This window comes from Aythya marila, assembly GCF_965140915.1.
Source record: "Aythya marila genome assembly, chromosome: 13".
NCBI classification, from domain to species: Eukaryota; Metazoa; Chordata; class Aves; order Anseriformes; family Anatidae; genus Aythya; species Aythya marila.
In genome coordinates, this window is record NC_139054.1 from 18,407,049 (window position 1) to 18,422,659 (window position 15,611).

Consider the following 15,611-nt stretch of genomic DNA (forward strand, 5'->3'; position numbering starts at 1 on the left):
TCATGAAGGAAATCGTTTATGGGAATCTTTTTTTTTAGCATATTAAAAATAGTGTTTAAAACCATATGTATACATATTTTTTACCACATAGATGGCTAGTCAGGCTGAGTGGAAATAGACATATTTTTGAAAACGGAGCTTATCCCATGAACTAGAATTGGAAATTCTCATGAGAAGCAGCCTTCGGTTGCTCATTACTTCGTTAGGAGATTGCTCCTGGGATGACCGGAGCAGCCTTGACAGGCTGCAGTGTGAGCGTGCCAAATGTGGCTGCACATCAGCTGAACGTTTCTGAAATGAACAGTGAAATTAGAGTGCCACACGGTACAGGAATAAGGTCTCTTAAAAATGAAATCAAGAAATGATCACCTTGACACCCTACCTTGAAAATAAGCGGTAAGCTTGAAAGAAAAAAAAGACTTAAAAGGAGCTGTGCAGAGGAACAGCAGGTTGTCTGATAGAAATAAAGAGGCCATTTTGAACAAGAGGTTCCCTAAGTCTTGAGGAGAAGAATGGCAGAATATTTTCCTTTAAAAGTACAAAGCATTTTTCAGCACGGAAAATAATTACTTGTGCTGGAATGTGAGCAGAGCATGGGATACCTGACCTGTAATTTAGGAAAATAGCAAAGGGTTTTTCATCAGTAATTATTATTATCAAGGTAGAACTGTGAGGCCAGGGCTCTCTTGTGCTGAGCAGTGTATATCAGGCGGGAGATAATCACCACTGCAGGAAACTTGTAGAAGAGGAGAGGAAACGGAGGTGCAGAAAGCAGAAGTGGTTAACCAAAGCGTCGTGCAACTGATGGGCTCCTACACGCTGATGGGCACTGCTGCCTGGCAGTGCTAAGGGCTGTAGGCACTTCAGAGTTTGGTGTGTCTGTCATGTGTTGGTGTCTGTAATGTGGCAGCCCTGATCGCAGAGAGTGGCTGTGAGTTGAGTGAGTAAGGAAGAAATGCCTTGTCCTGCCACTGACCTGTGCGAAAGGATCAGTCCCTTGCCAGGTCACCCTGCACAACGTGGGCATCAGGGTACGTACATCTGCCCTGGAAGTTTCAGGCTAGATTCTGCTTAGCGTATACAGGATATGAGAACATACATTTCTAGGGCAACAAAGAGGTAATGGGTGACTCTTTGGTTTGCCTCGCTGTAATCAACTGAGTATAAGATGCTTCAGACTACAAACCATGTACTTGTGAAGTAAATCATTGTCTCTAATGTCTTTTTTTGTGTGTTGATAAAGCAGTGTTTATGGGGGAAGTGATGGATGAAGAAAAAGAGAGTGAATTAAACACTTCTAAAAAATGTGGCTACTGAATTCTTCTTGAAGGGAAGGAGCCTGGGATTCTGTACAACTTAATACTGTACAGAACAGAGATCAAAAGCCATGCTAGAGAAAACAACCCTTAATCTGTTTGAGAGATTTATGCTCTAGTTTGAGAAAACATGAACGTCTTTAAATCCAATGGCTCTTTACATGCACTGGATCTTTAGTTTGTTTGAATACTAGTAATGCTTTGCTCTTTGAAATAGGGAGGTCTAAAAACTTAGCAAAGGAGAAATTGGTTCTGCCCTACTTGACCAGCAGCATTCTGCTAAGTTAGCAATATTCTCAAACTTTTCTCATGTCGTGAGTTTTAGCATCCGTTTTTGCTGATGAACCACTGAGTTAATACCTGGTAGTGAGCAAGGAGAATCGAACTGCCCCCCAGGTAAGAAGGCACTTGTATTTGCTTTTGTCCCTGAAATTAGGGGCATGTCCAGTGGTTCCATACCGCTACCATGTGAAAAAATCAAATCTATTTGCACTTTATTTTCCAAGCTAGCAGAGGCAATGGGAAAAAGAAAAAAAAAAAAAAAAAAAAAGGAATGTTTGGAATTCGCAGTGCTATGTGTAGCAGCTCTGCTGCAGTGGGCAAAAATTTATGTGGGGTATTAGAGTTGGCAAAAGGGGTAGGGACAATAGAGAAACCGATGTATTTGATTGTGTAGCAGCGAATTCCTTAGAGAGGCCCCATCATTACTGGCTTTTCCTCATGACACCCAGGGCTGCAGATGGATTACAGGGGTGAAGGGAAGAAGGCGCGTGTTACAGAACTTTTTCCATCTTGAAAGACCTGATCAAAGCATGTTCTGGGGCCATTTGATTTTACTGCCTTCTGTAGTGGGTATAGATTCAGAAGCTGTGCGTGGTTCCTACTTCTGTCATTTTTTTCCTGTTGGTTACATCAAGAATGGAAACCTGGGTTTCTTGGGAAGCATCTCTGTATTTTTAATGGTTGCAATGGCTAAGCACATTGCAGGGATGCATATAACACAACCTGTGGCACGAAATTCTGAAATTAATCTATGGAGAGGTGACAGGTATACAATGCCATTGTTCTTGTTGTGTACCAATGAGATATTCATTACAGAGTCAGGCATCCTCACTTTGTGCTGCTTGGGCAGTAAAAGCTTGATACACAAGCAGGTTTGAGGATACAGCTCATGGGTTTCAAATATATGGAATTCTAGTGGGCATCCATGAAAACATCTGCAAGTTGCAATAATTTCATAGACTTTGTCCTTGCTTGATGTTACTGAAATTCTATACTTTCCTTTTCTTTTTTTTTTTTTTTTTTTTTGAGTTGTCACGCAGCCAAGAAACCAAACTGATACCATTTTCTTCAGTTCCTAATGGTTCTTCTACAGCCTACTAGGCTATATATATATAAATAACAAACAGATTAAAAATAGGGGGCTCTGTTAAATCACTGAAGTTTCCGTTTGGTATAATTCACGTTTTATGTTTAATCTTGTCCTCGCTGCTAAGAGATGTTTGTTCTCTTTATCCTTGGGATAAGTAAGAAGTATAAGAGCCGAACCTGATGCCAAAGTACAGTACAGACTAGGCTTTAGGCTTTACCACAAGGTAAACTCAGCGGGGTCAAACAGTAGCTCTACCTGGCATTGAACCCTAGAGTTTACCTTGTGGTAAAACCTGAGTCTTTGCCGTGCTTTAATCCTGGATTTGTGCCTGTGCACCACAGCGCCTGCTCTTGAAAATGCTTTTATCTCGGGGCAGTTCATGGGAGTGCTACTGAGTGATGAAAAATGCAGCTTTTTTAGCAGTGAAGGAAAGTCCTTTGTTTCAGCATAGAAAATATGATTTCCATCCACAAAGACTTCAAAAGAACCAGTAGAAATTCTTGAGAGCCTGATTATCATGGCATAATCCCATTATCAGAGAGATTAGAAGCACTTTGCTGTGTCTTCATAGTTTGCGACTAAGGCACTGGACAAAATCCTCAGGTTCTGTTAAAATATTTATTCAATAAGACAAAAGGAAGGTTTTCACCTGTGGACACTGACATTGTAGAAAACATGTTTAATATTTCTGTCCCCTCCAGATCTGAACACAGGCAAGACCTCTAGTCACTGGTCCTTGCTCTCTCATCTACGTACATATAGCAAAGTAATCTGCAGCCATGCAAAAGAAAAGCCTCCTAAAATGTTAATTGCTATCAGTTCCAGTCCTTGTGAAGCAGTATCATTCAGTGGACAAACTAATTGAATATAGAAGTGTTAACAGTTCAAACAAGTGGGGAATTGAGTGTGTTTTCCTTAGAAATCTTGGTGGATGCTTGGATGCTGGAGCTTTTGAGGGTGGTGTCTGTCTAGAACATTAATGTGCCCATTTTAGTGTCTCTCTCTCTCCCTTACTGGCTTGCCTGGAGGTGAACAGTCCTCACCCCATGTCTTGAAAGTGAAACACTGCCTGCAAGAGTCTAAATAGCTTGTGACCATGGGAACTTACAAAGTTAAGGCTGAGACTGTAAGCGAGAGCAAAGCATGTGATTTTCACAACACGTTCCTTGTTTGGTGTGGTTGCCAAGGGCCTCTGAAGATTTGGGTATTAATGTTATGATTGTGTGCTTCCCAATATAAAGGATTTCACTGCTAGTTATCCCAGAGTGAAAAAAAAAAGTTAAAAATAATCGACAGAAAAGCCTTTTGAGATGGGAGCCTGCTCCCCTGGAAGTGCACAGTGTGCGTAGTGTCTAGGTAGGAAAGGTAGGAAATGTAAAAGAGGTGCACTTCGCCTCTGTCGGAAGGCCAGGGTGAAACAATGGCAACAGCAGGGCTGAATGGGGGAACTGCTGAAGTTTAAAAGAAACCTGCTCCAGTAGTGTAGGAATATGGAACAAGTGATGAAATGTTTCAACCTAAACAGGTACAAAAAATGATCTAGGAAGAAGGATTTTAAAATGAATTTCTCTCTGTTTCAGTTTGCTTGATTATTAACATATAAAAATGCATTTTTAAGTTAACTGCAAAGTCTTCTACCTGCCAAGGCAGAGTCAGGACTTTGTATGTCTCCAGCTGAGATGACTAAACCCCTTGCAGCAGGGAGCTGCATTCCTTCTGCTGTTTTAAGGACTTAGGGAAATAGAAGAGAAATACACTACCATGGATGTGAACACTAGAAAAGGAGTGAAGGAAGGAGGATTTATTTTCATTTAAAACTTCTTCCTCCATTCTATATCTTTTAATTAAGGCTTCATTCTTTGCATGAATAACATCATGTAATCCACTGAGTGTCTTGCCACTGGAGAGCATGGATCTAAACTGCCAATTTCTACTCATACTTTGGGATCTTAGACGCTATTGATCTATTTCAGGTACTCTTGAATTTAATTGAAATTGAATTGAATTGAAAAATGTTAACACAAAACTGTGGTGAGGATTCAGCTGCCAAGTGGCTAAGAAGATGCTGGAGCACCTACAGTGAAATTTCTTTAGTGTTGGCTTTTTAAATAAAGAAGTACCAAGTGACTCTGTACATCTAGGCAGTAATAGAACAGTGAAAGTTCATCAGTCATATGTGAGTGTACAGTTTTAGAAAAGGTTGCCATCTTCAGGCAATGCTTAGTCAATGCACTCTTCTTTTTGAGCCTAAGAAATCCAAATCCCCACTGACTCTGGTAAGGTACTCAGAGCGGAATATGAAGTAATTCACAGTGGAATTAATCCCAGTATTGGGCCAACTATGGTACTAGTCTCAAGTTAACTAAAGTGTGCTTTCTAATTGCATGTGATGCAGTTCTTGCATCTTGTTTTGACTTTCTGTTATACTCTGTTGAACTAAAGCTTAAGCAAAAAATCTTTTTGTCTTGCAGCTTGGAAATAAAGGTTGCAAACTCAGTAAGTAGTAGTCAGCTTCATCTCAAAATACCGTTGTTTTCCCATGTTCCTACAACAATATAGGTATTAATAAATCTTCCAGGAGGAAAAAAAAAAAAAGGAAATTTCTCATGACTTACCTGAAATCCCTCTATAAACAACATTTGTCTTAAAATGTACAGTGAAAACTTCAGGAGGTCTTAGCTACCCTGAGAGGTATCAAATTATGTTATAGATTGAGCTGGATAAAGTAATTGAAGTAATCAAAAAAAGTGCTAGTGAACGTGGTGCATTGACTTACTTTTTGTTTTATGTTAGGGTCGACCAGGACCGATTGGGATTCAAGGACCAATAGGTGCTCCTGGATTTACTGGTCCAGAAGGTTTGCCGGGAGCAAAAGGTGAGAGAGGAGCAGTGGGCCCTCCCGGACCACCTGGACACAAAGGCATCAAGGTATTTTCAACAGTGAATTTTCATTTTTTTCCCTTTCAATAGATTTATGGCCTTGAATATGTTTTTGTATGTATAAAGATAGTTTTGGACTATTTGTGCAGGGGTAAGAATGCAGGAGTATTTCATTATTATATTTAGAGAATGTCCTGCTTATATTTTAAAGTGAGAACACAGCTTCCAAAGCTGCTGAATGTTGTAGCCATCCTGGGAGGCGAACCGTAGCTAAATAAATATTCTGTTGGGAGTTCTGTTGTTCTGTTCACTTCACCTGCCCAGGATAAATGTTATCACACTACATTCAGAGAGACCTGGAGCTGATTCCCATATAGATGATCCTGAGCTGGTGTCTAGAAAAGCAAAGGAAATGGCTACTGAACAGAACCTGTAACTCAGTTTTGCAGGTGAAAAGCTATTTGTAACAGAAATAATACGATAAACTATGTCATATTAAATAGAATAACCCAGCATAAGGGGTAGGTGTCTGTCGTGGTTTAACCCGGCTGGCAGCTAAACACCACGCAGCCGTTCGCTCACCCTCCCCCCTCCCTCTCTGGGACGGGGGAGAGAAATGGAAAGTGAAGCCTGTGAGTTGAGATAAAGACAGTTTAATAAGACAGGAAAATAATAATAATAATAATAATAATACAATGATGATAATAATACTACTACTAATAATATGTACAAACAAGTGATGCACAATGCAATTGCTCACCACCCGCTGACCGATGCCCAGCTTAACCCCGAGCAGTCCGGCCCCCTCCCCCGGCTAGCCACCCCTATATATTGTTTAGCCTGACGTCAGATGGTATGGAATACCCCTTTGGCTAGTTCGGGTCACCTGTCCTGGGTCTGTCCCCTCCCAGCTCTTACTGCACCCCCAGCCTGCCTGTTGGCAGGACAGAGCAAAAGTCTGAGATGTCCTTGGCTTGGTATAAGCACTGCTCTGCAACAATTAAAACATCGGGGTGTTATCAGCACTCTTCTCATCCTAAGCCAAAACACAGCATTCCACCAGCTACTAGGAAGGAAATTAATTCTGTTCTAACTGAAACCAGGACAGTGTCAATGAATGCAGTGCCCAGGAATGGACACAATAGCAAATGATAGAATAGTTTAGGCTGGATATTGTGCTCACATAACTTGTTCTGCTAGGATTTAGGGCAGAGCAGTAGAATCAACGAAGTGGAATTCACTTACAACTTAGATGGGGTGGTCTAAAAGTAATACAATGGTCTGTATATCTCTAGGTGGTGGTATCAAAATATAGACACACACAAAAAAAATAAAAACTACAATGGTAAGACCTGTTGAAACTCTTGGAAGATCAAGCGTTACACTGGGAGTTAAATTTATACTGCATTGTTTATTTTCCTGGCATCTTATTTTCCCCAGATGTGCAGTAGGAGATTATATTTTTCCTTTAAATTGCCTGATTAAGACATTCCTGAAACACTCATTTGGCGTCCAGTCAAGCTCAGATGCTCAGTTAGTGTCTTCAGTGACCCATACGGTCAGAGAGAATCTATATGAGATAGTTTGTTCCTCTTGGTGTTGATGGCTGAAGTCCATGATGGAAAATGTTGGAGTGAAAAGTATCTTGTCAATAACTGAGATATACTGGAATATATAGTCCAGTAACCAGAAATCAAAAAAGAGAAAAATAACGTATTCTTTTCTTTTTCTTCAGGGCTCAATGGGAGTTCCAGGATTTCAAGGAATCAACGGGATCCCAGTGAGTTTTCATATGTAAATATAAGTCACCAGAATGTTAGTCACAACCAAAAGCACAGTAATAGTGTCTTAGCACGTGCACAATGTATCTTGCAAAGGTCTTGCTTCTCTCTGGAAGGAAATACCAATTCTTCAAACATGTTAATGATGGAGGCTCTAGCTTCTCTGTTGAGAAAAAAAAAAAAAAAAAAGAAAAAGAAAAAAAAAAAAGTAATCCTACAGTCTAACTTCAATCTTTCTTACCATAGTTTAAACCTGTTAGTTCTTATCTTACTCATCATGGTCACAGGGGGCAGATTATTCCATTTTTCTCTCTAATAGTCTTCTTGTATATGATAAGTGTTATCATGTCTCTCTTGATCTTCCTTCCTATGATGTGAACCAAAACAATGATTAGAGCTGAGGCCCTCCAGAGATTCCTTGCTTCCCAACTAGGTGCTAGTTCTCTCTCAGAAACCTAAGACAGAAAAGAGGTAATTTACTGTATTTGGCATGTGATAGGAGTAGGTAACTCTTTTCCCTGACCATCAGGAATGTTTTGTTTGTTTTGAACTTGAACATTATAATGACAATTTCTTCCTACTTCATACCAAAATTGGGTGCCTAAGGTATCTTGACCAGCTGTCTTTTGCTTTGTTTTTCCCCGGTGATTCTTGCAAAGATGTGTTTTAGAGACACTTTGGCTCAGGGGAGTTTTAGCCGGGCCAGCTTTAGAAGTTGCCCCAAACTTAATTGCTTTCTCAGCACCATTTAGTTAATTTTTCTCCTTCTGGTATTGAATTATTTTTCCCTTTTTGATGACATTTTTCCATCTTCCATATACTTGTGCCTTCTGACTACACTAACGTTTTTCATTCCCATCTTTCTTACTTCCTCAGCTGGCCAAGAGCTTCAACAGAGTGGAGCTGTGTTTCCCGACTTCCTATCAAAAACTGAATTGTTTTGATAGATTGGCTGAAAATGCAGAGTTGGCTCTGTAAATGAGCTTGCACGATTCCAGTTCCTTCCTGGCCTCTGTCCTTCTCTCCCCCTCTGCTCATCCTTGCCTGTTTTCTCTCCTGCTCCACTCCCTTGCTGCTATTTTTTCTTTTCCCACCAGCCAACTAACTTTCTAGCTCTGAAGAGAACAAGCTGTTCCCATAATACTTAATTTAATTGAACACACTGTGGGAACATGCTGTTCTCTGGGTATTTTTTCAGATGAGGCTCTGGAGAAAGGGGATTCCCAACAATGAGGGGAGGAGAGAAATAGGGCAACAGCCATTGCCAGGTAGTTGGCAGCAGCAGGCATTCCAAGAGAGAAAGGGAGGTAGATGAGAGGATTCAAAGCCACCAGCATATCCCAATCTACTTTGTCTGATATGCAATCTTCTGCAGGTGGGTGAATGGGAAAGAGGTAGATTTTGCTGCTCGTGAACGGCAAAATGCTCTCCCTATGGCTCTTCTGTGTCACAACTGCAGGACAGAAAAAGGGTGAAGGGAAACTAATTCATATTGTTTACCTTTGAGCCATTGAGACAAATATTTCCATTCAGAGCAGAAGTAGCAAATACCACTGCTTGACAAAATATTTACATACATCTATATCATTGCACTTCAGGATAGGGAGTAGCTTAGGTTTGTTGTGAAATGTATATGAACATATGCACCTTATATAGGTGTGCGAAATGCAAAGGGACAGAGAGCATAGGTGTGCTGATACATTTAAGAGAGAATTAAAAAGAAGTCACTATCTTTGCACAAGAATTAACATCCCAACATTAAGAAAGTGTCTTTGGAGTATGCAGGTATGTTCGCGTGGGCAGGTATGTTTTAGTCAAGGCCAAAAGGCTGCAAGGCTGTGATTCAGAGGGGAATCCCGCTGCTGACCTTAGGGGAAGTGGTGTTGCACAGAGTTCTCTTTGGGGAATGCTGGTGGCAAGTAAATCCTGTTTTTGCAGCTGGACTGACTAATCCCTTTAACTTAGTAAATATAGCAGCAGCATGTGTTTATCGCTAGCCCTTCTGTGTCACACTGCAGAGGAAACCCTCAAATCCTTGGCCCTGCTTGGGAAGTTTATTTTTTCCCATAGGACAGGATTCAAGGACAACCTCTAGCAAGGGCTGAAACTGAACCTGGGAGATGCACATAGCTTTTCACGAGCTACCCTAAGGTTTCTAGAAGGAAATATTTCTATGAGGAAAGAGCTCTTGTCTGCACAATGAAAGTTAGAGCTACGTGAAAAGGCAAAGCTCTTTATTTTGTGTCCCTCCTAGAGGAAGTGCAAGCACTTGGCAATGGCTGTAAGAGGCCACTTTGCCGTAGCAATCTATGAACCCGCTTATTCAATTAGTTTTGTGTTCACCCTTGATTGCATTTGTTTCCCTGTTTTTAAATATTTGTTGAGCTCTCCTGTTGGGATGTCCTTTGTGCTAAGCCTGTTTGATTTAGAAAAGAGGCTGCTTGGGATCACAGCAGTAGTGTATGTGAAGGAGTCAGATAAAGCAAGAGCCTAGATGAACAATTCAAGTTTCCTTATCTGGCTCCCAGGGAATGTCTCCTTTTGTGAGAACAGAGAGCACAAGTGATCTCTCCATCCTGTTTTTAGCTCAGGTTTGTAAACTAGTCACCCTGCCATGTAGTAAGTACAACTGTGAAAGTCTGCCGTAATCAGTTGAAGTGCTTGAGCTGAATTAACGCACCTGACACAGGAATCAGAGGAAGTGAGAACAAGTGAATAGAGTGAAACTGTTAGAACTAATAGAGTGAAACTATTAACCACTGGTTTTGAGATCAAAACAGCTCTTTTAATCAGAGTTTTAAATTCCCATCGAAAAGCTTAATTTAAGCCAGATTCCTACGATTCTCAATGAAGCTGGTCATGAGTGCTCAGGTAAGACTCTTAAAACAAACCATCATGAATTCTGATTGCACTTTTGCCAGAAGGTAGGAAATTGTATGTTATTTTTCTAAAGCAATAGAGACTCTGGGTGGGGGGGAGGTGAGATGCTTTGGCTCAGGACCAGAGACACAGATGCTATGGGATTAAGTGGCAGGGCCACAGATGTATTTAATACACATAAGCAATCACTGTCAGTACAGTTTATATCCCCTTTGTGAGCCCTCCTCACATACTAAGGGGATACCAAAACCCTTTGGGCCCTGAGAGACTGTGTTGTGCCAAGATTTAAGAGATTGTTCCCAAGACGTGAGGCCTACCAGTCAGCTGCCTGCCACAGCTGGCTCCTGGCCCACCCTGGAGGCTCAGCAGCTTGGTTCCTCATCTGTCTGAGGGGCAGATGTTGGGGGCTCAGCTTTGCTAAACCCGGCAGCTGGCCACCTTATGTTGTAAGCAGATACATGTGCTCTTCTCACACAGCTTCTGTGTTGTCCATGCTGTAAACAATGGGAAAGATCTCATTGAAATTAACCACTGGCCTTCCTCTGCAGTCACAGCCTGTCCCATCAGAGGCTTGCTGCTCTTGGCTATGACGTGCAGTATGGATGGAGGGGAGGGTGGGTTGCCATTGATTTATCCAGTTTTGGGAACCAAAATTGGTGCTTCAGCCTTCTCCTGTTGCTGGACTGGAGCCTTGGAAGCCCTCTGCTTGCACACCACAAGTGGGTGCTTTCAAGAACAGACTAATCTTCAGGGCTCTTGGAACTATATACCCAGTGATGCCTGGTGCTCACATTTTGGGATGACTTCATTCCATGTCCTGAGGCTGTGTTTAATCTCACATTTGTACTTGTCTGGTGAACTGCCTTGATCCTGCAGCGGAGATGCACATTGCAGTGGTTCAGCCCATACCTTGTGGACTGACAGAGTGCAGATCTGGGCGCTCTCCTCTTCTCTCCATTTTGTTGGCACAAATCACCATGCAGTTGCCAGATGCACTGGACCAAGGAACTCATCTGGATGAAAATTAACACTTAAGAAACAGAACAGTTATTTTTCTTCTGTGTTGTTTTCTTTCTCTGACTTACCTTCTGTGCCTGTGCTTATGCTGGCACAAGGAAAGGGTAGGTGTGAGCAGCCAGGAGTGGGCATTGGCCCTTCTAGCAGCACCTGAGACTGGTGAGCAGTTTGAGCATTTACATAAATACAGCCTAAGTGGCTCTGCGTCCTTGGGAATGGCACTTGGCTACTGTGTGCTCCCAGCTTCTCATCCGTAAAATGAAGATTACAGCATTCTTACATTTTTGCAAGGCATTTTAAGATCCTTAGACAAAAGGCTTTACGTTACTCCACAGTTCTCACTGAGTTTGGTGAGAGGTAATGCTGTTGGCTTGGACTGGAAGACCTTTAGTAACACAAATCTTATTTGCTTTAAGTATCTGGCACGAAGGATTATTAATGTTCTGTTTTATCCCCATTTTATCTGTGTTTATTTTTTTACTTTCCTAGTATGAGTCATAACTTGTTTAATGCTGTGTCTTAGGGATGAACCTTTGGGATCAAACACAAGTAGTTTGGGGATGATTCAAGATCAGGGTGTACAAAGGGGAGGGAGAGAACTGTTGGTTACCGGTACTCTCTCCCTAAGTTTCATTTTTCCTCTTGCCACAAAACATTGTCTTTGAGTGCCACAGAGCTCATTTCTGTGAAAAGATGGATAGAATAAAGAGATAGTCGATACTTGAGCAGTAAGACTGACAGTTTTGCCTTTCTTTGTTATGCCTATGCAAACCCACAGGATTCTGAAGAAAAAATAATTAAAGGCTCTAATTTTTATCTCCTTTGCAGCAGTATAGTGTTGAGTCAAATTAATAGAGCCATATTAGGGCAAAACTGTGTGAAATCAGAATTAGGTACAATTCTTATTAATTGACTATCACATATACTTTCTTTTAAAGACTGCTAGTTTTATTAGGTTTTTGTCCTGGTTGTTTTGCCTAAGGTTTTAAGTGTAATATAATGAGAAAAGCTGTTGTGCTTGAATGGTGTGATGCTGGAGCTGGAACATCTGTTGAACTATTAAAAGAAAGAATCCACAGTGCAGAGGAAGAGAAGTCACTGAAACTTTAAGCAGATTAGAATTATAAATGCTCAGTATTGCTGAACCTGCCTTTTCCCTTTGTTTTTACATGAGCAACTCCCACTCCTGGTGTCAGGTGCACCCTTGTGTGCTGTGCTGAGCTGTGTCACACCATGTAGTTCAGACTGCTAGGGGACCAGTATTGCGCTTTCAGGACCTACTCATGCACAAATTATGTACTTCAGAAAATTATCCCTTGGAGGAGAAGACAATTAAATGAAACCAGCCAGTGTTTTAGGATTTAAGCTTTGGGGAGGATAAACAATGCTGGCTGAATAAGCTAGTTCAACTGCAGTCTACCATACACTGAACTTGAGTGGGAGTTGTCTGGTTCCTTTGTTTTATGTTGCCATTTGGAAGTTATCAGTTTTCTGGGGGACAGTATTACTAATAAAATGCCTCCTGTCAGTCATTTTCTCTTTTTCCCTTTTACACAGGGTCACCCTGGCCAGTCTGGACCCAGAGGTCTGCCTGGCCTTGATGGCTGCAATGGTACCATTGGGAGTCCTGGTGTTCCTGGAACAGATGGATTTCCTGGCATTCCTGGGCTGCCGGTACGTCTCAAGGCAACTAGAGCATTTGTAGTTACTAAGCTAAGATTTGCTTTTCTTGCCACTGGTGGAAAAGTGACTTCCAATTTCTTAGGAAGAACCCTCATTTCATTAGCATTGTTGGAGCTCAGTTTCATTTTCTTATTGGAATTCCACTCTGACTGTCTAAATGTTAACTTCTGAAGATAAAATAAAGATCCTGTGACAATGTGTTCACACAAGTTATACAGTTGCAACTGGCAACATTCAATTTGACTCAGAAGAGACCATGATAAAGCTTCTAAGAACCATAAAATGGCAAATATCTTGCACTTGGCAAGTTTCAAGTTAGTGGATGCTGATTCAGAAAAGGAAGTTATCACGTGTTCAGGTCTATGCATCAAATATCGGATGCCTTCCTTCAGGTGTTAAGATAGCTAAAAGCTTTGGTATCATTGAGTGTCAGTAGGATTTACTTTCCTAAGGTATTTGTTTTACTTTTGAAAACACTTCCCTACCAATTTTGAGTTTGACCTAGTCTGCACTGGACAAGCTATTTATCTGGACTCCCATCTTACACAGAATGACGCTTGTAAGGGCAACATCTTCCCATTCGCCTTAGTGGGTGAATTGTCTTTGAAGAAACACCTATGTGGTATTTCTCCACAATGCCTATGGTATTATATGTACCATAGGTATATACCATAAGTATTTCTTCACAATAAATATGTGAACCAGTGGAGGTAGCTGGTTCGCATTCTACACCCTGTTTAAGTGTGTAGGATTTGTTCTAAGAACTCCACTCTTACATATTTTTGGGGAATTATATTCTTTATATATACATACAAACATATGGGGTTAGTTTCGAAATGTAACCAGAAACTATTTGGTGTGATATTCAAGTATTTGACAAATATTTGAATGTTTGTTCACATTCAAAGCCTAATCTTAGAAGCCCAAGTTACGTGACTAATCTTACCAGCAGTGGAGCTCCTTTGCATTTAAACAGGAAGAAGAAGAAGAAAATACATCTGCCAGATATAAGTATTGCCATTTATTTCAGTTTTTCTAAGCTATGCTAAAAAAAATCTTTACATATCATCCAGATGTAGAGTGCATATAATGTTGAAAATGCACAAAGCAACAAGAACAAGTTAAAGTATGGTTTTCTAAAGCAACTGATTTACTCATACCTACTGCTCAAAATTCTCTTTTGTAATGCTTGTAGGATTATATTTTTGGCAAAGAAAGCTGCTTGGATCAGCTCACCCTTTCAAATTAAAATGGCAATTAAATGAAATCATCTCAGATAAATTGAATGTGATGATCAAGATTAAAATAAATTGGGTAAATCTAGAATTATAACAGTCACTTCTGCAGAGATTCATGAGATCTATCAGTTTTTTTCTTATTTTTTCTAAATAAATATGGTGATTTACAGTGCTACACAAGAGACATGTATATGAACAGGAGGGTTACAGTATGTCAAACAAATTCAAATAGGATATTAAAAGTTGTCAAAGGCCTAAAATAAAGGGAAAATCTAATATAAACAGGAAAATAGCAGAGAAAATGTTTGCAGAACATTGTTTTTCTAAAGCCCCAGGAAGTCTTAAGTTCTCCTAATACCACAGCTTCTTTGACACAACTGCAGTGTTACTTTTGCAGTTCACTGGAGCCAGGAGTTTGCCCTGCTCAGAATACTGAATATAATTTCTTTCAAAACCAAAACAGTATCTTTTTCTTTTTTTCCAGAAATTTACTTTTGACATTTATTTTTTATCAGGGTCGTCCTGGCCCAAAAGGTCTTAAAGGAGAACCTGTTTTTGCTCAAGGCAGCCTTAAAGGAATGAAGGTAAGATTTGTCATGGCAGAAGATGCAGTACGAGAAACACTGATGTCCTAGAGTTCGCAGGGCTGATGGTGCAGCTTATATTGCTCATGATGTTAGACATGGGTATCCTAGGTATGTCTGAAGGCAGAGCTGTGAAAAAGCCCTCTAATTATGTAATGACAGCACAGAATGCTCTCAGAACTTGGACTTGCTTGCTCTTTGCAACACAAACACATCTTGTTCATCCCATGCTGGAATGCTGGGACATTGCTCATCCTGTTAGTGTTCAGAGCAGTTGCTGGTCCTTCAGCTGTCTCTGGGCACCTATCACTATTCCTTGCTGGCCTCAAACTGAAGATGTGAGGAATTTCTTGTGAGCTTATCCTGACTTATGTGAGAGAGCATATTTTTTTAGACGCCAAACTTTCCTGTAACTGGCATCCTCACATGTGCCAGGTCCATTGAGAAAACAACCCAGGAGATTCACGGATGCATGTTAAGATTTCTACCATAAAATCCCCGTTGGCTCCCAGTGTTTTTTTACTGGGAGATAGTAGTAAGTAACCAGTTATACTCTGAGTTTGGATATCATGGATATCATATCCCACTTGTAGTCCATCATTTACCACTATGAAGTCAGGATTTTATTCTCTTTGTTTAATAAGGACCTCTCCCTAAAATGTATCATGCCTGTAATTTTATTTCCTATGTATAGAATACAAACTATGGATAGATGATCTCAGTGTATTGTTCAGAATGATGATAGGTTCTTTGACTATACTCATGTAAAAAAATTAATTCTTTGTTGCCTTGAATCATACACTCACCGACTTACACTGGTTTTGTTTTTTGCTGGAAGGACTAGACTTGGAAAACGCTGT

At 40.6% G+C, this 15,611-nt stretch overlaps 1 protein-coding gene across 2 annotated transcripts in view; it reads left to right on the plus strand.

The window, feature by feature from the left end:
* The window catches only part of COL4A6 (collagen type IV alpha 6 chain), a 135,070-nt gene that overhangs the window by 82,645 nt on the left and 36,814 nt on the right, over nucleotides 1-15,611 (plus strand). For both annotated transcript variants that reach the window (XM_082771064.1, XM_082771065.1), the window contains 4 exons: nucleotides 5,482-5,616; nucleotides 7,304-7,348; nucleotides 12,804-12,920; nucleotides 14,683-14,751. In XM_082771064.1, coding sequence (XP_082627190.1) covers nucleotides 5,482-5,616; nucleotides 7,304-7,348; nucleotides 12,804-12,920; nucleotides 14,683-14,751 — 366 coding nt within the window. The remainder of the gene's footprint in view (nucleotides 1-5,481; nucleotides 5,617-7,303; nucleotides 7,349-12,803; nucleotides 12,921-14,682; nucleotides 14,752-15,611) is intronic.